The sequence below is a fragment of the Diceros bicornis genome, chromosome 19 (genome assembly GCF_020826845.1).
Source record: "Diceros bicornis minor isolate mBicDic1 chromosome 19, mDicBic1.mat.cur, whole genome shotgun sequence".
NCBI classification, from domain to species: Eukaryota; Metazoa; Chordata; class Mammalia; order Perissodactyla; family Rhinocerotidae; genus Diceros; species Diceros bicornis.
The window spans coordinates 12,081,367-12,104,731 of record NC_080758.1 but is presented as its reverse complement, the minus strand read 5'-3'; the positions used below and the strand labels follow the sequence as shown (position 1 = coordinate 12,104,731).

Genomic DNA, 23,365 nt, shown 5'->3' with positions numbered 1-23,365 from the left:
ACAAAAAAGACAATAAAAAATTAACAAAAGACTTGAACAAATGCTATCCAAAGGAAAGCATACAAATGGCCAATAAGCAAATGCAAAAGTGCTCAACATCACTCATCACCATGAAAATGAAAACCATAGGACATCACTAGACACCCACTAGAACGGCTAAAATCAAAATGGCAGACAACCACACGCTGGTGAGGATACGGAGCAGCTCACACACCGTCGGCGGCAGTGGGATATATTTGGGAAATGGTTTGGTTTGGCAGTTTCTAATAAGTTTAAATATACACTTGCCAAATGACCCAGCAATTCCAGCTTCCACATGGATGCTTAGTTTTTCAGCGTCTTGCTAACTGTGAATTCATTCTCTCATTAGCCAATGTCTCAAGTCGCAATATGTACATGGAGTGCAGCTTAGTGCTGATGATGGTGGATTTAAGTCCCTATTTCAGTCTTCTTGATAATATCCATTGTTTGGTTCTAGTTCTTGTCAGATCTTACTAGATCATTGTGTTTACCTCATGTTGCTGATCCTTGATATAACATAAACTGTAAAATGCTGTGTGAAAACAGTGAGCTGGTGAAACAACTGATAAACTGCAATTTTCTGGAAGCAGCATTTTTATGTGGTCACCCCCCTGTGTCTTTCCTGTTTATATCCAAATCATTCACTGCCATATCCCTAACACCTATTAGGAGGCCTGGCACACAAAAGTTATTGGTTGAATGGATATTTACATGCCAGTGTCACCTCCTTGCAACCCGAGACTATGTCCTTTTTGATTTTTACTTCCAGGCTAAGTACAGTAAGCCACAATGAGCAAGGGCAGTAGGCACTTAAGGAACAGGAAAGAATAAGAGAGGCAGTGTTGACCTTGCTGGGCAGGGTGAGCCTATAAGATACTCGTATGCCCCCCAGTGGTGTAGGTGGGAATTCCTCCTGTCTCTTACAATTTGGCAATCTTGGCGAACTGGCTGAAGCCAAGATGAAATTATCTGCCCATGGATTAATAAATGCAGTAACCATAGATTAATAAGTGTAGTAACACATAATGGTGTGAATTCCTCCTACGTTAGATAAGTATAGTAATAAATTTTACGTGTGACCCGAGGCTAAGCAATAGGGCTCTGAGGGTTACATGATTTGAGGGCTGAGGTCATATCTAATTCATCTCAACTATTCTCCCACAGGGCCTAAGGCACCACTGTTTAATTTTACTTAAAAAATGATGCAGGAACTTGGTAGAAAAGTTTAGACAATACAAGAGGGAAGAGAATGACAAGTTAGTCTTCTTCCAGGCCCACAACCCACAGGCCCCGGGTCCCCAGTTCCCCTTTCTGATAATAGACACTGGTACCGGATTCTAGGGAATCCTTCCAATCGTGCTGTGCCGGGGACTTTCCCAGTTTGAGCACGGAAAGCCTCGCATCCTGGGAAACCCCTGGGCCCCAGGCGAATGGGACAGTTGGTTCCCCTACCTTCCAGAGACGTCTATTCATCACACACAAACATACACATATACTAGCTGCATTACTCAGCATTTGGTGTTATTTTAATTAAACGTATACTTCAAAAATATATCAGCTGTATATTCATTTAACAAATATTTGTGGAGTTACCTACCGTGCAATACATACTGTTGTAGAAGCTGAAGATACAGTAGTAAACAAAATGGATGAATGCCTGTCCTCATGGAGTTGATATACCAGTAATTACATCTATTGTATTTATTTAACCACGTTGCCACTGTGACCAGCGCTGTCCTGGACATCTGTGTGTACATATCTTTCCCACAGGTGTGAGTGATGCCGGCCCTGACATCTGTTCCCCTGCTTTGAACCCAGCATAGATGGGGTTAAAACAAAAAAGCACTCACTCCCCCTTCCCTGCTTCTCTACGTTACATTCACACGTCAATATTTACCCTTGGCGTCCCTAAATTCCACAAGGCAAGTGGAGGTAATAAATTATTAAAAGCCCAGGTGGCTACAAACTGAAACTCTGGCTAATGACCAGTTCTTGAGGTTTGTTCCAGGGAGACTGAGATCTCGAAATTATCAAGAAGCTGAAGCGCCCCAACTCCTGGTTCCTGGAGCCGAATCCACCATCATCACAGGGACAGACAGAGGACACCTGCAGCTCTAGGAGACTGTGTTGCACAGGCCATCAAGTGCACAGGTCCCAAAGCCGGACTGCGTGGGTTCAAATCCTGACTCTCATTTCCCATCTGTGTTAAAAGGTAATTTAAATCAGCAATTCAAAGAGACTTATGAACTCCTATGTTCATTGCAGCATTATTCACAATAGCCGAGACTGGAAGCGACCCAAGTGTCCCATCAATGAATGAGTGGAGAAAGAAGATGTGGTGTATATATATACAACGGAAGGCTACTCAGCCATAAAAAAAGAAAATCGTGCCATTTGTGACAACATGGATGGACCTTGAGGGTGTTACGCTAAGTGAAATAAGCCAGATAGAGAAAGACAAACACTGTTATGATTTCACTCATAAGTGGAAGATAAATACATGGATAAGAACAGATTAGTGGTACATATATATGGTGACACATAAAAACTACACTATTGGTGGTGAGCACGATGCAGTCTGTATAGAAACTGATATATAATAATGTACACCTGAAATTTACACAATGTTATAAGCCAATATGACTTCAATAAAATAATTTTTTTAAAAAAAGGTAATTTAGTCTCTCTGTGCTTCAATTTGCATAGCTATAAAATGGGGATAATAAAAGAACCTAAGTCATAGGTTGCTGTGACGATTTATTCACGTGTAGTGCTTAGAATAATAAGCACAAAAAGAGTTCACTATTAATATTATTTCAGCCCTGTCCTCTTGTCTCTGTGACTAAGTGTATAAGCTCATGGAAAGTTCATTTCAAGAGCCCAAACTGGAGGCACAGTGGATTTGAAGTCCAGGTCTGGGGCTCCCCTGCCCCCGCCCACACTCACAGGCTCGGGCAGCAGCGACAAGGCCAATGTAAAGGCTTGTAAATACCCACAGCACACCTCTGCCCCTGCCATGGCACCCCCATCCGCGGAGGGGAGACAGTGCACCTCTGGCTGGGAAGAGCTCAGATGCACAGGTGCCTGGCTAGAAACAGGAAAAAGAAACGGTGAAGTGTAAGCATTGGCCCTCTGGGGCTGTTGCCTACATGCCAAGTCATTCTTCGGTGAAAAGATGCCCACATGGACAGCTAAAAATAATCCTCCTGCTGCGGCCAGGTCCAGCAAAATCAATGCAGAGAACTGGGAATGGGACAAGGGAGGCGCAAGTTTCCATTCAATTAACCTGGCTCAACAAACACCATTTATTTGTCCTGTGTAAACTCGTTACTGTGAGGCCTTTGTGGCCTTTCAGGATGGAAGTTTAATTGATCATTGACTTTTCTGGTTGAAAAAACCATGTAGCATTGTTAGCAGAGCCTTCAGTTTAAAAAGATGCATCTTGTGCAGTAGAACATGGAGAAAGTTGGGATTCAAAACATCTGGGTTCTAGGCTCACTCCTTTCTTGTGAGGTTGAGGTTTATTCTGTCTCTTCAAGCCTCACCTTCCCATCTGTACAGAACAGGAGCTGGACCCCATTGCCAGGAGACATGTGAACACAATGTTAAATAACGTTGACTCACTGCGGGAGACGTGTTTCCCATTCCTTCTGCTTTCACTAGGAAGTCTCAGTGTGGCGACAGCCTGTCTGCAACACTTCTCCAATAATGGCTGATCTCCCTTTCCAGCGTCAATAGTACCCAGCAAGAATTAATAACATTGTTTTGTTTCCATTGTATTTTTACACTGCCCTTATAGAAATGTGATACTGATTTTCTATTTGTATCTCAGGAGTGATATCAGATCTCCCTTTAAAATTTGTTTGCTTAAGTTTAAAGAAAGAGCAACTCTATTTGAAGAGAAATATTAAGTAACAGTGCATAAGTAAATATTAAGTAACAGCGTAACAGTTTAAATTTTGCAAACTGGCTGAAGCACAAAGCCCATTCCAATTCTGCCAGTCTCCGGATCTAGCTTCCACATTTTCCGGATTTCCTTCGGCATTTCCAGTAGCCCCGCCCCCAGCCGGGCGCACGCTCCATAAGCCACGCCCCCAGCGCGCCTCACCGCCCCTCGCCCCGCCCCTGTGCCCGCGGGCCCCGCCCCTCGCGCGCTCGGGCCCGCCCCCTCGGGCTCCTCCTTGTCGGCCGCCGTTGCGCCGAGCTCCGCGACAGCAAGATGGCGGCGCAGCTGGAGGAGTGTGAGGGTGGTGCGCAGCTGGCGGGACCCGCGGCGGAGGCCGACCCGCTGGGCCGCTTCACGTGTCCCGTGTGCTTGGAGGTGTACGAGAAGCCGGTGCAGGTGCCCTGCGGACACGTGTAAGCGGCGAGTCGGGGCCTGGTCGGGGGGCGCCACACCGGGAGGGAATGGAGCGCAAGAGCGAGGCCCCGGCAGGGAGGGTCTGGGGGCGGGAGCGACAGGACCGGCCTAGCGGGGCCCCCGAAGGCCCGTGGAAGTTGGCCCCCCGCCCTTCCGTTGAGCGCCTGCCGTGTTCCCGGCGGCCTGTCAGCCCTTCCCGCCGGTGACGGTGGAGGCGCACCCTGCTGGGGTCTAGGCAGGGTCTCAAGTCTGCCCTTGGAGAGCCACAGTCTCCCCTGAGAGTCTGTCCATCGCCCCTGACGTAGAGTACGTGTGGCGTCACGTATCCAGCTCTGCCAGGTAATTCTAATGGGCACTCAAGTTGGAGAAACGCTGAACTAGGTGGAAAGGACAAAAGGGAAGTCTCGGTAGAGAGCTGACCAGTCCGCCCTGAACTGAAAGGGGTGGGAGTTGGCAGATGGGGATTGTTAGCATTCCTACTCGCTTGTGTACGAGGTTTGTTTCATTCTTTTTGAAATTAAGCCTTCGTGGCCTGCGTATTGCTGATAGGCTGGTTGTGATGACTAAAGATGTGTGCGCAAATGTCGGGACAGGCCCTGGGCTGGCGTAGGTGCTTAGAGGTTGGCCGGATTTGAATCGAATCCTTGCTCTATCAGACACACAAACACACTCAAGTGGGAAGAATTACAGAAAATGTAGTCACCTGCTTCTTGCCGCTTGCAGTTGGCATTTCTTCTGTGGCCTCCCTCAGTGCTGTCGTGGGCATCTCCTTGGCGTTGGTCTTAGGACCCCTTTACTGGGCGGCAGGCACACTAGGCACCTGTTGGGCTTCACGGGCCTTCTTATTTCTACAGCAGTCCCAGGATGGACTGTAGGCGTCCGTGTCCCAGCCCAGAGAACAGTTGGCATCTGGCAAGGGCTCTTCAGCCGCACTCGCTGCTTTCTTGCTTCTTCAAGTACGCGAAGCTGTTTCTAGCCTCAGGCTGTTCCTGCTTGCTGTTCAGTTAGCCTGGAACTCGTCCCCCCCCCCCCCCCCCCCCGGTTTGCACCTCCCCCGCCACTACCCCACATCCTTTTCTGACTTCAAGTCCCGGTTTAAGTTACTTCCCTATCACCATCCCCATTTAAATTACCTCTCTCCTTCTCTCCTGGGCTTCCTTCTTCCTTGCACAGAGCAAAACGTAGGGATCACGAGGGCGGTGACCATATCCATTTTGCCCCTCTTTGTATCGCAGGGTCCAGCACAGTGTCTGAGCATCCGTCTTCCGCTCTTATATTCAGCCCACTAAAATCTTTGTATGCCCACTATGTGCCAGATTCTTGGCACACAGTAGGAAACAAGGTGGTTCTGCCCTCAGAGTCCACAAGCCGGTGGATTGATAAGTGAGTACTAACAGATGTTCAAGCTATTGTGAAAATTCCTTGTGCAGTGGGAGGGTATTATAAGGGTCAGACCTGTGTGTGTGGGTGCAAGAGTGATCAGGTAATGGATGAATGAACTAAGAAATTAGTGGAGGAAGCAGACTTCGGGAGAGTGCAAGTGGAGTCTAGGTAGCTTTCTCATTGAGTCCTCTTTGCCTTGGATCAGCCCTCCTTATTACCTTTACCTAATTTTGAGTTAACTCAATGGGTTTCCTTTACAGTTAACATTTATAAAGAGACTTGACCTAGCACAATTTACCAACTGAAAAGCAAAAAATTTGAGGTTTCCTTGTGCCAGATGAACTTTTCCTAGGTCAAAGGTCAAGGGGCAGTACTGGGATTCACCTTGGCTCTTTTCTAGACTCACCATACTAGTTGCGTGTGTTCATTAGTTCACTGCTGATTGAAGACACATGGCTGCACTTCTGTGAGGGGAGCATGAGTCTCCGTTAGCTCCAGCCAGGTGCTTTTTGCTCTGCCTAGGTGATTTTTGCTAACTTTTGTGCTTGGAAACTGGAACATCACTGCAGCTGTGGCTGGGGCATTGGGTTTTTATAAAATTTATTTCAAGCCCTGAATGACACATCCCTCTCCAATCTAGTGGAATACAGCTAGAGAAGGGCAGGTGGCTGGGTGCCCAAGAGAAGGGACTTTCTACATAACAGGAAAGGTGGAGCATCTAGAAGGCTGAACTAGAAAAAGGCCCATAAATGGAAAATGGAAACTGAAAGCCAGCCCAAGATATAGGGACCGTTTAAAAGCGGGCTCGTTCATTGGGCGTGACTCAGGCACAAAGTGTCTCTTGAACATTTGATCGATGAGCTGTATCTGGGTGTGTCCTTGAAGGGAGGCTTCGAGCTGCTTTTATCTACAGGCTGGGTTTGGTTTCATTATCCTCTCTGGGCCCTGTGTGCTCTCTTGGGTTTATCTTGTGATCTGCCCTTGAGAAGAGGTATGGCAAGTGATGACTACAAGGCCTGTCTGCCTCTCCAACCTCATCGCCTACCCTCTCCCCATGGTCTACCACGTCATGGCCCCAAAGGCCTTCCTTTCTGCCTTTCCCACCCCCTTGACTTGGTGTCATCTCTGTATGGAACTCTGTGTCCAGGTCTGTGTGGTTCTCTCCTCATAATTTAGGTCTCAGCTCAAATATTACCTCCTTGAAGAAGCTTTCTGTGATCTACAAAGAGAGCTGATCTCTTTGCCTTGTTTTATTTCCTTCATATACTTAATCACTATCTGAAATTCACAATTGTGTTTTTTCCACCCTGGAATATCAGCATCATAAGGACAGGGACTTTGTTTAGTTCACCACTGCGCCCTCAGTGGTGAATGAGTAGAACCCCTCACCTTCTCCCAGACTGGTCTAGAATTTTGCCTGGCAGCATTAACATCTAGCTTAATGACAAAGAGGAATAACATTCTTAGAAACAGTAAAAAGTTGTCGAATGTGCAGATTACTTTTGATTATGTATCCTGAGTTCTTCCTGGCGGATTTTGTTATCCTGCCTTAAATCTATCAGGTTGGGTACGTAGCCGGGGTATTTTCATGCCTTATTACCCATTCTTTCTGTGTACTGTATCTCAGCACCACCCCCTGCCTAGGCTTCAGGATAGAACTTGGTCATCTTTGACTTTCCCTCTTTTCTTCTCCAAATTCAGTAAGTGACCAAGTCCTGCTGATGCCACCTCTGAATCATTTCCTGAATTAATTCTCTGTTGCCTCAGTAAGGCCCTCACAATCCCTTGCCTTTAGCCATCTGTTTGGTTTGTACTTCAAGTCTCTTCTCGTCTTTCCTCACCTAAAAAAAATTAAAAACCAACAACTCTATTGTCCATGGTGACCCCGGAGTCATTTTTCTAAAACTTGGATTTGGTCTTGTTGATACCTTGCTTCAAACATCTGGGTCCCTCCTGCTTATGAGGAAAAGTGTTAGACTTTTATTTCCTCAGATACATTGTGAATTTTTAAGTCTAAGGGCTGGAATATTCTTCCCTTCCTCTGCTAGTTGAACTCCTTCTTTTGAGGCTCTTCTGTGGATGCCACCTCTCAGTCTCACCAGCCCTGTCCTTCTTGGGTCACACCTAGTTGCTCTTGTCTTTGTGTTCCCATAGTGCTTTGCATTCACCTCTAATGATAGCAGCTCCTGTTTGCAGTGCATTTCATATGTGCTAGACATTGTACTGTGGGCTACTGTACGTATTCCATCCTACCGACAATCCTAGAGGTATGTACTACTGTCTCCATTCCGCAGAGGAGACACCGAGGTTCAGGAAACCCCACCAAGATCTGTCAGGGCCAGGGGCTGAGGTTTGAAGACTGCACCATGACCTTTCACCATGTATCATGGTAGTGTGTGTGTTTCTGTTGCTGGACCTGTGTGTTCCTTGCAGGGGAACCCCCCGTCTCCATTTTTCTGGCTTAGGAGGACGCAGTATTTGAATCGGGGGTAGGGAACAAGTTGTTTTTAATCCATTATTCGTTGATGTCTTTTTAAAAGTTGATCCATTTTTGTTGTCCTGTCTCCACAATGCATGATGCAGGTTCTCTGTGTGTCTTGTTCTAGCTTTTGCTCTGCATGCCTGCAGGAATGTCTGAAGCCGAAGAAGCCTGTCTGTGGGGTGTGTCGCAGCCCTCTGGCACCTGGCATCCCAGCCGTGGAGCTCGAGCTGCAGATTGAGAGCACAGAGACTTCTTGCCATGGCTGCCATAAAAATGTATGTGGAAGTAAGATGGAGGAGTCATTGTCTTTCTGTGATGAGATGGGGTAAAATGTCGAGCTGTTGCCATGTTGTTTCTGAAGTTAGAGCATGACTAGGTGACTAACAGCATGTGTGCATGCCAGGCATCTGTGGCAATGGCTGTGCTGTTCCATTTTGGTAACCTTATTGGTTATTGTTGTTTTTTTTAAAGTGTTGGTTTAGTATATTACATATTTTACCTTTGAAAGCCATAGAAATCAGTTATCCCATTTTTTTCCTATAAAACACTCATTTTCCCAAAGCATTATGTCCAATTTTAATTAGAATATAATGAGTGATATTTCTTAATTGTTTAAAATATAAAATGAATTCAATGACTCAAAGTTATCTGCTGCGATGAGTTTGAGGGTAAATTTTATAATCTATATCATTACAGGTATACAGTTTAATTTTTCACTTTTTTAGCACTTGACAGGGAGGAATCATGATACAAAGGTCAATATGAAGTCATTTGATTATATATAATAGCAATACCTAACGTTTGAGATGCATCCATGCTTTTTTGTATAATCATGTTAGAGTCAAGTATATTTATTTTAACGTCTCTTATGACTGGAAAGGAGAAATACTCATGTCTTATCTTCCAAGAGATAGACGTAAACTTATTGGCTTTAAAATTATGATTTTGTTAATTCCAGACAATACAAAAATGTAAAATAATGTAGGCTTGTTCTCCTCTGCAGAGATTATCTCTTTAAAAGTGGTTCTAGAGTCGAGCCCCGTGGCCTAGTGGTTAAGTTCGGTGCACTCCGCTTTGGCGGCCCAGGGTTGTGGGTTCAGATCCTGGGTATAGACCTACACCACTCGTCAAGCCATGCTGTGGCGGTGACCCACATACAAAGTAGAGGAATATTGGCACAGATGTTAGTTCAGGGCCAATCTTCCTCAAGCAAAAAGAGGAAGGTGGGCAACAGATGTTAGCTCAGGGCCAGTCTTTCTCACTAAATGAATGAATGAATGAGGTTCAATTTAGAAGGCTGCAAAACATTTTCTGCCCTTTGACAAACACAGATGTAGGGTTTTTACAAACACAGATGTCAGATTTTTACAAAATAGCATGTGTCATACTATAATACCTAGTTCTACAACTTTTTTTCACTCAGTGACTCATTGGACAGCCTTGCATGACAGTTTCATTACTTTAACATCTTAAGATGGAGAGCCAAAGAACGGATAGACCTTACCGTCTCCTTCCTTTCGAAGTGGTTTAGTGCTAGGGGTACACAGTGGCTACAGCTCTGAATAGGGCTATTTCCCGCCCCTTTCAATTTCGAGCTCTTTGGCTGGCAGCTTGAAGTCAAGTTCTTCAGCTGAAAGTAAGACAGAAAGAAGCATGGTAAGCCAGAGCTCAAATATTGAAGCTTTTTATTTCCTTGCAGTTTTCTTTAACTTAGAAACTCAAGATACTGAAACAAATTTCCTGTTAACCTTCGTCTTATGCATGCATGATGGGGTTTTTGGGCTTTTTTCTGTATACTTTTGATTTACTCCATTTTAAGGATTAGTGATTGTATTGCATTATACCTCCAGGTATGTTATACTTCCAAAAATGTTTGTCTTCCCTCTACCTCCCCTTTTTCTTCACTCCTTACACTTTTGTTTCTTTTTGGAACACCTGTGATGAAGCAGTCTTCTCTGGGTTTTCTTTTCTCTTTCCATCTTGCAAAGACTAGATTTTATGGGAGAAATAGAATTCAGATTTCAGGTTTTTTTAAGATCATTTATCGCAGTCTGGCAATTTGTACTTTTAACTAGGATTACTAGCTTTTATCCTTTTTACGTAAATGATCACTTTTCTCTGCTGCACATAGTGCAGTGTGGTTCTTGGCTTGCTGTAAGGAGACTAGTTTAAATGCTAGTGTGGAAAACTTTAAAAACTTCACTGGGTTTGTAATGTGTCTGAGAGCAGAGAGCATATTGTGGTTAAAACAAACCTCTAGGAGAGTTCTTTTAGAGTGGAAGCAGATGTCCTAATTTGATCAAGTAAAACGTCAGTGTTGGTATTAACAGAAACCCTGCAGCAGTCAGGGTTTCAGCCCGATCAGCATAGCCAGGAGTCGGGTGAGATGTCTGCCGGGGCGGAATAGGTCTAGTTGTCATCTTGCCCTTGCTTTGGGACTAGGTTGGACCTGGAACAAGGTCCTGACTAACTTGTGGGCTCTGATTCTTCCTATGTAAGTTCTTCCTGTCCAAGATCCGGGCCCACGTGGCTACTTGTTCAAAGTACCAGAATTACATCATGGAAGGTGTGAAGGCCACCACCAAGGATGCATCCCTTCAGCCAAGGTAAGTGACTCAGTCACTCCCTTAGGTGGAGGTCATCTTTTGCAACAAAGACATTGGACACTTTGCCTGTTCAAGGGTATAGTTGTACAAGTTTTGGAAAGTGGAGATATAATTGTTATGCTGGCTAAAGCTGATGTCAGTTTTCATTGGGGGGGAGGGTGTAGAGAAGAACTCTGATGTTCACTTCAAATATTAGCTGTGCTGTTAATTATTTTCAAAACAATTGACCTGATTCTGAAGTGATCATCAGAATCCCTGTCATAACAGGTTCAGTGAACTTTGCTCCTTTTTGGAGGGTACGGTGGTTGAAGTTGTGTGGAAAGGTACTTAGAGAGAGGTTTCTTTTTTCTTCCTGCCTTTCATCTTCCAGGAGTGTCCCAAACCGTTACACCTTTCCTTGCCCTTACTGTCCTGAGAAAAACTTTGATCAAGAAGGACTTGTGGAACACTGCAAGTTATCCCATAGCACGGACACCAAATCTGTGGTAAGAGTTGTTTTTTTTTACTTTTTATGGAAAAAAAGTCAACTTATAGAAAAATTACAGGATCAGTAGAGTGAACTCCTATGTACTGTTTACCTAGATTCACAGATTAATAACATTTTCCCGTATTTGCTTAACCATACTCTCTATGTACATATTTTTTGCTAACCATTCAAGAATAAGTGACAGATATCATGGCCCTTTGCCCCTAAATACTTCAGCATATATCTCCTAAGAGTAGGTTATTTTCTTGCAAAACCACATTTTTTATGTTTAATTGTCACACTCAGGAAATGTAACATTGATACAATCTAATAGCTAATGTGGAATTCATGTTTAAATTTTAACAGTTGTAATGTCCTTCATAGCAGTCTCCCCCTGCTCCCAAATCCTGGATCTGTGTGTTACATTTAGTTGTCCTGTCTCTTTAGTCCTCAGCTTTTCTGACCCTGACATTTTTAAAGAGGACAGTCCAGTTGTTGTGTAGACTGTCCTTCCATCTGGGTTTGTCTGTTTCTTCGTGGTTAGCTGCCGGGGTGCTCCGTAAGCATCGGGTCCTCCGGGTGCCACGTCAGGGGTCACGTGACATGTGTTGGCCCTGTCGTTGGTAACATTCGTTATCTTGGATCCCTTGGTGTCCACCAAGTTTCTCCTCCTCAAAGCTACCATCCTCCTCTTGCGAGTAGCTTCTTCATAATCGTGGGGAAGGAGAATTTAGGTTAGATTATTAGGAAAGTACTTATCAGTCCTTTGACATTTCGTTTAAATATCACAGACTGATATGTAGTGTTTTTTTTTAAAAAGTGTTTGAGGGGCCGGCCCAGTGGCGCAAGCAGTTAAGTTCGCGCGCTCCGCTGCGGCGGCCCAGGGTTTGCCAGTTTGGATCCTGGGCGCACACCCACGCACTGCTTGGCAAGCTATGCTGTGGCGGCATCCCATATAAAGTGGAGGAAGATGAGCATGGATGTTAGCCCAGGGCCACTCTTCCTCAGCAAAAAAAAAAAGGATTGGCAGATGTTAGCTCAGGGCCGATCTTCCTCACAAAAAAAAAAAATGTTTGAATTGGGTCTATTTCAGCAGTGTTCCCCTTCCTTCCCTCTTAATGTGATTGACAGACTGGGTCTTAATACAACTTCCTGTATAGTTTTGTTTCAGTTTTCCCCACTTCTCTTGAACTATGTACCTAGTTTTGTGGGCAGTCTTGCTGTAAAAGTTTGTGCACAGACTTTAGGATTTGTGTGAGCTTTTGCTAATAGCACAGGCCTGGTGGCATTCTTTATTTCTCTATCATAAGTCTTAAGATATAACTGGCCTATTCGAGAATACCTTAAATCGTCTCTTGACTTTATTGAACTCCTTGCCAAGTCCCAGTTTGGGTCAGTACAGCCACTTTAACACTGGGCTCCCTGGGCTCTTAACATGGGGCTGCAGCCGATTCCACGGATGAATCCCCTCTGTCTGCTTTTCCCAACTCCCCAGACTGAGGAACTGGCTGGCTTGACGTTATGTGCCCCATTTTCAGCCAGCCCCTGCTCTGCTAGGCACTCACACTCTGAGGGGCTCTTGAAGTTCCTGGCGTGAAATGTCCCCTCCTTTCCACAGAGAACACTGAATCCTGCTATTAACTAAGTTCAACGTATCAGGTGTGCGTTCCTGTCTTCTCTCTTCCTTCTCTGTCTCAGGAGCTCTCTGATCGACCTCTGAGGTCACAGACTGGCAGCCTGTGGGATGTGTCTGGCCCATACACATTTTAATTTCCCTAACCTTTAGAAATCAGAAGATTTCTCAGTCTTGATCCTCTGCATTTGAGAAATTAGAAGTTCCGACAAGAGGCTTTGAGTAGTTGCTGCCCCCTCTGGATGGGGTGGGCTTACACCCATCCTGCTTTGCTCGTTCGCATTACTAGCCTGTGATCCGTGAGCATTTGAGTTTGCAACCCTTGTTCCTTGTTCTTATCATTCCCTCTTATACTGAAGAAAAGGCTCCTTTCCAAGTCTGACTCTTCTCTACCTACATCCTCAGATCTAGGCAAAGGACGGAGACCAGCGCCTGGTGCACAGTAAGGCTTCCTCCTGCTCCTGAGGCTCCCCTGTTGTTTGTTCTCTCACCTTCAGCTTTTCCTTTTACCTGCTCCTTGCACTTGTTTTCCTTCAAACATGCCCAAGTCTTCCCTGTTGATTTGGTGGGGGAGTATTTGACCCAGTGCTTTCTCGACATAGCGTTCCGTTTCTCTTTCCTTCAGGTGTGTGGGTTTTCAGCTGCTGCTGTCTCGTCCACTCCCTCTCCTTTACCCCCTAGAGTCTAGCTTCCACCCCTGCTGACATTGCGTTCTCCATGGGCCCAGCTGGTCGTCTTGAGTCCTTGTTTTCTGTCACCTCTTTGTAGTTTTTAAAATTTGTTCCTTTGTATGTAGTCAGTAAAAAGTCTCTCTTTGGCCACTTCCCCTAATTCCCTTCTACACCATCAGTTGTTCCCAGTATTTCTTTATATTCTTGCAATTTATTCTGTGTTTGGATATGCTAATTGCATTATGTTACCACTTGCCATTGTAGTATAATAGAAATAAACCCAATTTAAAAGTAAAACGCCACACCATGGTGGCCTGCCAGCCTTTCATGAGATCAGTCACAAAGAATTGATGATTCTCACTCAAAAATAAACAACCTCATCATTTGATACTAATATTCATCTTTGTAACATTTATATCTTTGTTACATAGATGACTGTTGAAATTTCTGTAGGCAGATGCCAACCTGGAATGGTCATTGCACCTGCTATTTTTCTTTTCCCCTGATTCCAGAATAGCTGCACAGTACCTATTCTTTGGCTGCACTAGGTAAGATAAGAGACATGTTCTATGAAAAATACAAAGCCAAGTGTTCCGGCCGTTCCATGGCCTAGCGGTTAAGTGCTTGCACTCCGCTGCTGGCGGCCCGGGTTCGAATCCCGGGCGCGCACTGGCGCACTGCTTCTCCAGCCATGCTGAGGCCGTGTCCCACATACAGCAACTAGGAGGGTGTGCAGCTATGACACACAACTATCTACTGGGGCTTTGGGGGAAAATAAATAAATAAAATTAAAAAAAAAAAACAACCAAGTGTTCGGCTCCTTTTTTTTTTTTTTTTTGTGAGGAGGACTAGACCTGAGTTAACATCCGATGCCAATCCTCCCCTTTTTTCTTGAGGAAGAGTGGCCCTGAGCTAACATCCATGCCCATCTTCCTCTACTTTATATGGGATGCTGCCACAGCATGGCTTAACAAGCGGTGCGTCGGTGCGTGCCCGGGATCCCAACGTGGAAACTGCGGGCCGCCGCAGCGGAGCGCACGCACCCGACAGCTTGTGCCACCAGGCCGGGCCCTCAGCTCCGTCTTCAAGACGTTTTAATTATGGTTCTTAATAACTAATTACTAATTGAAAGAGTGATTGTGCACAGACATAGGGACATACAAATGCCACCCACCTGCCCCCACTACCCATTTTCCATTTTAAAGTTAGCCAGATAAGTATTTGGGTAATTATGAAAACTAAAATGGAAGTAAAGTAAGATGATAGAGAACTCCAGTTCGTCCTCCCACCATCTCTCCTGCACTCATTTTTAGAAATTAAGTGGATTACCCATGTTGTAGAGCTAGTTAGTGGCAGAGCTAGTACTGGCATCCGGTGTCCTGCCTCCTAAACCAGTTCTCTCTTTACAGCATCAGAAATGGCCTGTGTTGAGTGCTCACTGGCATCTGAGTAGTGCTCAGTTGCGTGTTGGAAGAATGCAAAAATTTCTAGCTTTCAAATGTCCTTAAGAGATCACGTATGGGGCCGGCCCCGTGGCTTAGTGGTTAAGTGTGCGTGCTCTGCTACTGGCGGTCCGGGTTCGGATCCCGGGTGCGCACCAACGCACCACTTCTCTGGCCATGCTAAGGCCGCGTCCCACATACAGCAACTAGAAGGATGTGCAGCTATGACATACAACTATCTAGTGGGGCTTTGGGGGAAAATAAATAAATAAAATTATTTAAAAAAAATCACGTATGTCCCTTTTTTTATCCCCCTTTTTATGCTAATGGCAGCATATTCTACATACTTTAGTAACCAATGTTTTTGGCATCTGTTTCACATCAGTACATGTAGATCTGCTTCTTTTTTAAGGAGCTTCACAGTTTTCCATTACTTGTCTGTATCTTGATTTAACTGGTCCCTTATTGGTGAGCATCAAGGTTAGTCCCAGACGGTATCAGGAAATTTGATTAAGGAGTGGATATTAAATGCTACTAAAGAATTATTGTTGATTGATAGGTGGAATAATGGTATTATATTTGTAAAGAGAAATATCTGTTTTTAGGACTGTACTGAAATAGTTAAGGGTAAAATGTGTCTTACTTTAAAATGCTTCATTTTTTGCTGAAATAAGTATGCCGAACTTAAACCTAGGTGTTGGGGATAAGGGATGGTTCCTCAAACTATTATCTGCTTGTTTGTAGGTTTGAAGTTTTTCATAATAAATTTTTTTGTGTGTGTGTGTGAGGAAGATCATCCCTGAGCTAACATCCATGCCAATCCTCCTCTTTTTGCTGAGGAAGACTGGCCCTGGGCTAACATCTGTGCCTATCTTCCTCCACTTTATATGGGACGCCACCACACCGTGGCCTGACAAGCGGTGCCTCCGTGCACGCCCGGGATCCGAACCTGGGCCGCCAGCAGTGGAGCGCACGCACTTAACCGCTACGCCACGGGGCCGGCCCCTTCATAATAAATTTTAAAAGGCTACCATGAGTTTTAACATATCTTTGCCTATGTTTATATATATCTATAAAATAAAGTCTTAGATGTGGATTAATTTGGTCAAAGGTTAACTGCACTCATAATTTTGATAGATACTGCTAAACTACTCTGTGATTTCTGGTACCGCAACCGAATATTCTCCTTTTTTCCCCTACTTTGGCTTCCTGAAATCCCTCTGATTATTTTGTCTGTGCTGGAGCCTCTCTTCCTTCAGCCCTTGCCCCTCTGCTCTCTCTCCTCTCCCTCTACAGAACTCCTTAACTGTCAGTATTTCACCCCTTCCCTTTGGAAGCCGCCGCCTCAGTCTCCAGTCCTGACCTGTGCTCCAGCCGCACAGCTGCAGCTGCCTGCCTAGCTCCTCACTAGGAGTCTTCCACCATTTCAGGCTGATCTCTTGCCAACCCTGTTTGTCACCCTACCTTCCTTGTAAATGATGAGGTTTCATCTCCAAGCTGGACCACTTATGTCTGCTTCTTTCCCCTGCCCCAGCTCCTCTCTGCCCATCTCTGCGAATTTTCCATTTTAGTCCAACTGATTTTCTGGCTATTTGCCTATCATGGTGCCTCCTGGCGTTTTCTCCGTGCTTCTGCCTCTGTTCTGGAGCACCCTTTCGTGTTCTCTTTGTCTTTCCAAATACCTCCCAGTCTTCAAAGCCCAAATCGACCTCTTATGAGGGCTTTTCAGCTTGTGCCCCCTCATCTGAGCATTTACTTTGTAAAAATAGCACATAAGGCTCTGTTTTTACCTCCTTGGAACATTGCTCATCTGTCATTTCCTTGGTTTTCTTTGTGCTTTTGGATCGTTTTGTGTGCTGGGTTGGAAGGCCTTAGTCTAGACCCCTGCTGGGCTGACACATTGTTCTGACCAGAGCAGAGGGTCAGACAAGGGTGATGTCATGGCTTAAGCTCTTACCCACCTCTCCACGTCATTTCACTTGAGTAGGAGACGGACAGTGTTTTCTGGGATGTGAGGGTGCATGTGAAGGAGTGACCAGGCACTGGACTAGTGTGTCAGGAAAGCTGTCCTGGCAGAAGGGAGGCCAGACGCAGGCCACAGAGGGCTGATGTCAGCTCACACGTCAGGCGCCTGAGACCGTGCTTCTTTGTTAAAAGGTTTGTCCCATATGTGCCTCGATGCCCTGGGGAGACCCCAACTACCGCAGCGCCAACTTCTTAGAGCACATCCAGCGCCGGCACCAGTTTTCTTACGACACTTTTGTGGTGAGTCTGGCGCCCGGGCTCTGATCCTTCCCCTGGGGGAACGACGCAGCCACCTCCCTTGTCTTACCTGGAGAGCTGTGGGCCCCGTTGTTGAGTCTTGTCACTGACCCGATGGACTCCCCGGACAGCAGCTGTGCGCTCTGTACTCGTGAGCCAGGTGAGTGGCCAGAGCCTTCGCTGTGTGGTGTTTAAGAAGAGGAACTGGTGGGTCGTTTTGTCCGGTCATCTAGACTGAGACATAGCGAAAGCTTGCTCCTGTTTTCTTTCCCAAAATTTTTGCCCACTTTCTCTTGGTATATATAGTTTTTACCTGTTCTAGAACCTGGTTTGGGATCCTTAAGCTCAGATGCCCATGGGGACCAGGCAAGTAATGGAAATGGTCCTCATAAGGATTTGCAAGCTGGACGGTGTGTGACTCATGTTATGCTGCCCTCACCTCCGGCCGATTGTGGTCGTGTGGAAATACAGGCCCTGTGTTGCCATTCTCCTCCACCCACTCCAGCCCCATGACGGTCAAACAAACATATCCACTAGCCAAATGTGGTCACCAGGTTTGCCTCCTTTCCCTAGAGCCGAGTGGTTTTGAAGGGGCACGCTGTTGTCTTAGCATTATAGTGATAGATAAATGTGGCCAGCTGCTTGAAGTAAACCTTTTATTTACATGTATAGGTGTGAAGGTAGGATTTTAGAGTAGTATTCAGTCTTAATAGCTGTATTTCAGGACCTGAGAAGGAAAGCGTGACTCTTTTCCTCAGTTGCCATAAAGAGTATTTATTTTCCGTCTAACAGAGTGTCTGAAACTCAGACTTCAGAATAACTGTCCTTTTTGTTAATGCTGTAAAGATGAATATAATTCCCAAGTAATGCCCAAATAGATAACTTGCCTCATTGAATTAAAAAGGCTAGTTTCACTCCAAGTTTGAGCACTTGGCCTGTGCCAGGCTCTGTTGGAGTGTCTCTGGTCCTCACAACCCCTGTCTGATGGAGCATCGCTATTTTCATGGTCAGGATGAGGCACAGAGAGATAAAGCAACTTGCCCAAGTTTACATGGCCAGTGTTGCCAGCCATGGAGCTGGGATCTGGCCCTGGCAGCCCTCTCCAGAGCCCATCGCTCAGCTGTCTTGCTTCTACTGAAAGTGAGTCTCGGCAGCTGCAGACGGTTGCTGAGGCTCAGTGTCTGTGTTTTGCCTTAGGATTACGATGTCGATGAAGAGGACGTGATGAATCAGGTGTTGCAGCGCTCCATCATCGACCAGTGACCAGTCTCTGCTGTCCGTCTCATGTTCCAGAGCTTCCATTACATGTTAAGCGGGAGACATGTGACTCATACACCTTAATGTACAACAGACCTGGAAGTGAGCCGTAGTGTTAGGACAGCGCCACTTCCCACAGGGAAACAGGTCCCCAGTCAGAGCCCTGCTTTCCTTTGGGCTCTTCCCCTACTGTTAACCCTGTTTGTCTTATGTCTGGTCTTTATTGCTCCTCAGCTACTTCCTGGAGCTTCTGCCTCCTCTTCTGAAAGAGAACCCAGCTTCTCCGCCTGTCCTGTTTCACACTGTTCCTCCCATCCACTGTTCATCTCTCAGGCCCTCTGAGCCAGCCGGGACCTTTTTTGGGTCGTGAATAGCACAAATGAGACAAGCGTCTCCCCTCCTTGTCCCTGAGGTGTGGGCTCTGGCAGTAACGCATCTGATCAGTGATGGAGCTCCTTCTGTGCTGTTGAAGTTCCTGTTAGTTGGTCCTTGGCGGCAGCTGCCGGAAGCTGGAGTTATCTCCTGGGAAACATTTTGAAAGTCCTATTGGGGTGAATGGTCTGGGTTTAGCATGGTCTGATGCCGGAAGTTTTGATTAGTGATATTTTCCTACCACTCCTGCACACCCTTAGAATTAACTGGTTCAATCTTAAATGCCTGCATGGTGCCTTTTTAGGATGAGGTGTAACCATATATTTGTAGTGAAAATAAGTGTTTCTAGGTTAGGAAAGTTAAACTCCATTTATCCAGAAGTGAGGAGGAGGGTCAGCTGTGCGAGGTGGGGTGGGAGGGCCATAGCTTGTGGTTCCGATTTTCAAGCTAATGAGGTATTTTCCAATGACGGGGTCATGTTTACCTCTCTATTTGGGAGCTGCTTACATTCTTGTCTTTGAAGCATGAAAAGGAGTCCTCACATGAGTAAGAAGGAAGAGGTCTGGGGGGGTTCCAGTGGATTCTAGTTGTTTTATTTGGTAACTTAGCTTAAACTGAGCGTTGCTTTTCCATCACAAATGGTTTCCTTATGAAACTGGTTTCAGCGTGTCGGTCAGTGTATGAAAACCTGCCTTCCAAAGCAGAGAGGCTGTAGAAGGCCCAGCATCACAGCCTGCGGTCTCCTCTTACAGGACGCGCTGTTCAGAAGCCACCATGTGTCTGCTGGTGGCACTTGTTAATGGAAACTGTCCGCCGGAAACTTGCTTTGGTAACAGCTTAAGAAGCGTGAAGTTGAACATGTTTCTTGAATTTTAATAAATAAAGGCTGAGAGGTATCAGTCGAATTTGTAGGAGCAGAACCTCAGATCCACAAAATGGCATCTGGATTTAGGTTTGTTTTTTCATATCAGACCTCTCTAGTCTGAAAATGGAAATTTCTTCTGGTTGGTGACTGAGGTTGCAAGGGAAAGGGGGCTTTGGGCCTGAGCACTGCTGCTGTGGGCCTCTCCCCACCTGCCGGGAAGAGCTGCTGATGCCTAGTCACCAGCAAAGATGGGGCCCTTTGGGGGCAGAATAATTTTTTCTAATGTACTGTTGCTGGAGAGAGCCTAGATGTTAAGGTCAGCTTCTACACTGTAATTTCTGGAAAAAGTTCACTCAAACCTCCCTGAATTGAGATCATCTCAGTCTAAGTTTGGAGGGAAATTTGACAAAACCTTCATTTGAGGAAACTGAGAGCATGTCTGTCTCACTGGTGGTACCAAGAAACTGATTTCCTTGTATTAAGTGCACTTCATGTATTTCTAAGATGACTTTCCAGAAAGTGAAATTTGTTATGTTCTGGCTTTTAAAAGGTGAAATATAAATAAATTTCATAATTTATCCAACTGGTAAGCTGTAATGCCTGTTTTCATTTAGCCACTGTTTGCTGCAGTCGGCCTGCGGAGTCTCCAGGGGAAGGGGAAGTTCTTGTCTGTCACGAGGGGAGTCCCCTCTGCTCTGATCTCAGCGTTGACGCTGCACCCGCTGGGCCTCACCGGGCCTGTCCTCACTGGAAAGTGAGAACAACCCCCGCTCCTCACAGTTGGGAGCTCCGGTGGCGCTCGAAGTGCCCGTGCTCCGTGAAACAAGGCTTTAGACACGTGGCTGCAGCTTGCTCGGATGACGCAGCAGCAGGCCTGAGACACCGTAGAAAGGGTTCTCCGAGTTAACATCTGAGGTCCTGGGCATGTGTAAGTTCTGCATGCTGCTGCTGGCTCTGGGACATCTGGCAGTCCTTCCCCTTTCTGAACCTGTTTCCCTCTAATAATATGGGGATAATTGTCTGGCTTCTAGTTTCTTTATGAAGTAGGTGGTATTTACTAATTATTAAATAGCTACTATGTATTAATTCCTTGCTTATCAGTTTGTCTTTATATTTGATTTATATGTGCCTAGCACAGTGCTGGCACATAACAGATGCTTAGTAAATCCATATAAGGAAACATTCATTTTTCCAGTAAGGAAATTAAAAAAATCTTTTGGCCAAATTGAATGTAAGAGCTTTTACCATTGCAGATGAAATACTCAAATGTCTGCTTATTTTTAATTACATATATATTTAAAACATGTAGAAATACTGCTTTCGTCTGGTCGTACATTTCAAGGAACAGCTGCCTCTTAATGATGGTGGGATTCAGGGAGCAACGTATGCCGACCCCTGGCGCGGTGCCTGCTGCATTGTGGGTACTTGCTGCGGTGTCAGCTCCTGGGCTTGTCTTCCGGGCTTCTGCATTCTGATCCTGATCCCAATCCCATAGGAGCCTTACATTTAATAGGGCCCACACCGAGCCCGGCATCTCCAGTTTGCTCCACCCCTGTCTCTCCCTCTCCCCGTCATCCCCTCCTGCTGTGGACAGTAATGGTCTGAGCCAGGAAAGCAGGCGGCTCTTACCGCCGCCTTCATCAGGTCACCTTTGCCTCAGGATCAGTTAAGTCCTGGACTCTGGTCACGTGTCAGGAAGTCGAAATTTGTGTCTTGGTTTCCTCTAGGTCTAACATTACACACGGGGGCTGTCCTTGAAATCCCTTGTCATCCAAAACAAGTCAAGAAAATGACGTTTGAACTGAGACCTGAATGAAATGAGGGGACAAGCCCACTGACTATGTAGGGGAAGAGCGTTCCCCGCAAAGGGAACCAAGTTCAAAGGCCGTAAGGTGGGAGCGCATGTGTTACACTTGGGGCACTGCAGCGAGGGGAAGCCGGGGAGGACTGAATGAAAGAGGCAGTGAGCAGCGACAGGGGGTGTGCAGGGCAGATCCTGCAGTCTTGGGGGGCGTTGTCAGGACTTGGGCTTTTCTCGAGGTCAGGTGGGAGCATTGGAGGGTTTTGAGGGACAAGATCCGGCTTTGGTTTAAATAGGATCCTTCGGCTGCGTGTGGAGAAGGAACTATGAGGAGGGAAGAGTGGAAGCAGAGACCAGAGGCGGCTGCTGCAGGAATCTGGGTGAGACAGAAAGGCTGCTTGAGACCGTGCAGCAGTAGTGGGGTTGCTGAAGTGGTCAGGTGTTGTTTGAAGGTGAGGTGTGAAAAGGAGAGGAGTCAAGAACGAGAGGAAGGTTTGGGGCCTGAACGACTGGATGTATGGAGGTGTTTTTCTGAATTGGAGAGAAGACTCCAAGAGGAGCAGATGTGGGGGAATCAGGGACGTTTTAGGAATGGGTATTGTGGACTTGAGATAAGACTTTAAGTTCTAGCATCATGCACAGATCCAGAAAGTGCCAGCTCTCAAGCACCTCGAAGAGAGAGAATAGGAGGTGACTGGAACACTGTTAAATAACTAAAAGTTACTCTGATGATGTCAATTACTCCGATGTCAAAGATGGATGTGGATCAAACTATTTTCTGAAATGTATGACTAGACAAGATATTTCTACATTTGCTTTGAATATATAGGTAATTAACAATAAGTAGGCATTTGAGTATTTCATCTGCAATGGTAAAGCTCTCATATTCAATTTGGCCAAAAAACTTCTTTTTTAATTACCTTATCAGAAAATGGAAGATTTCCTTATATTCAGGCATATATGGTATTTATTAAGCATCTATTATGTGCCAGCACTGTGCTTTTCACTGCAGATTCACACGTTAATCAAATATTTAATTACAAACTGATAAGTGTTCATGATAAGGGATTAATAAAAGGTGGCTATTTAATAAATAGTAAATCCCTCCTACTTTATATGGAAGCCAGAAGTCCAAAGGCTTATGGTAGCATCTAGACCTTTTCTCCTTTCTCCATCTGTGCCTTCTCCCTCTCCTGTGACTTTAGTGTCACCTGCTACTGGCTCTTCCCAAACAGCATTTGAACATGAGTAGGTTTCTCCCACCATCCAGCTACTGGCCCATATTTCACCTCCAGGTTCACAGCCAGACATCTTCAGCTGGTTGTCCTCACTCACTGCCTCAGTTTCTCTTATTTCCCAATTTTACTCCTCAGACTACTCCAACCTGCCCTTTGCACCCTGCCCCCAGCACTGAAACTGATCTTGTCACTAAAGACAGGCGTGTCACCAAAGACAAGACAGGCGTGTCACTAGCCCAGCAGTTACCTTAGTCCTCCTGCTCCATTTTCAGCATACTCAGTGCTCGTGACCCCTTCCTCCTTTTAGCTACAGTTGCTTCTGTTGGCTTTTCTGTTGTGACACCATCCTGGTTTCTCTTCCCATTTTGATGCCATAGTCCTTTTCCGCTTCCTTGGCAGGTGCCTCCCCCTTGTTGCCTTCCCGTAGCTGCTGGAATTCTTCAAGGCTCTGCGCTAGGCTCCTTCTGCTCACTCTACACCCTCTCCCTGGGCAGACTCATCACCCT

At 45.8% G+C, this 23,365-nt stretch overlaps 1 protein-coding gene across 2 annotated transcripts; it reads left to right on the top strand.

Moving 5' to 3' along the window:
• The first annotated feature begins 4,225 nt into the window (after positions 1-4,225).
• RNF114 (ring finger protein 114) lies at positions 4,226-20,403 on the top strand. 2 transcript variants are annotated; one of them, XM_058562488.1, is made up of 6 exons: positions 4,226-4,380; positions 8,371-8,521; positions 10,746-10,852; positions 11,223-11,337; positions 17,222-17,329; positions 18,524-20,403. In XM_058562488.1, the coding sequence occupies exons 1-6, from the start codon at positions 4,241-4,243 to the stop codon at positions 18,587-18,589; spliced, it is 687 nt and encodes a 228-aa protein (XP_058418471.1). In that variant the 5' UTR covers positions 4,226-4,240; the 3' UTR covers positions 18,590-20,403. The 2 variants fall into 2 exon arrangements, with proteins under 2 accessions (XP_058418471.1, XP_058418472.1); XM_058562489.1 differs by lacking the exon at positions 17,222-17,329.
• The last annotated feature ends 2,962 nt before the right edge of the window (positions 20,404-23,365 follow it).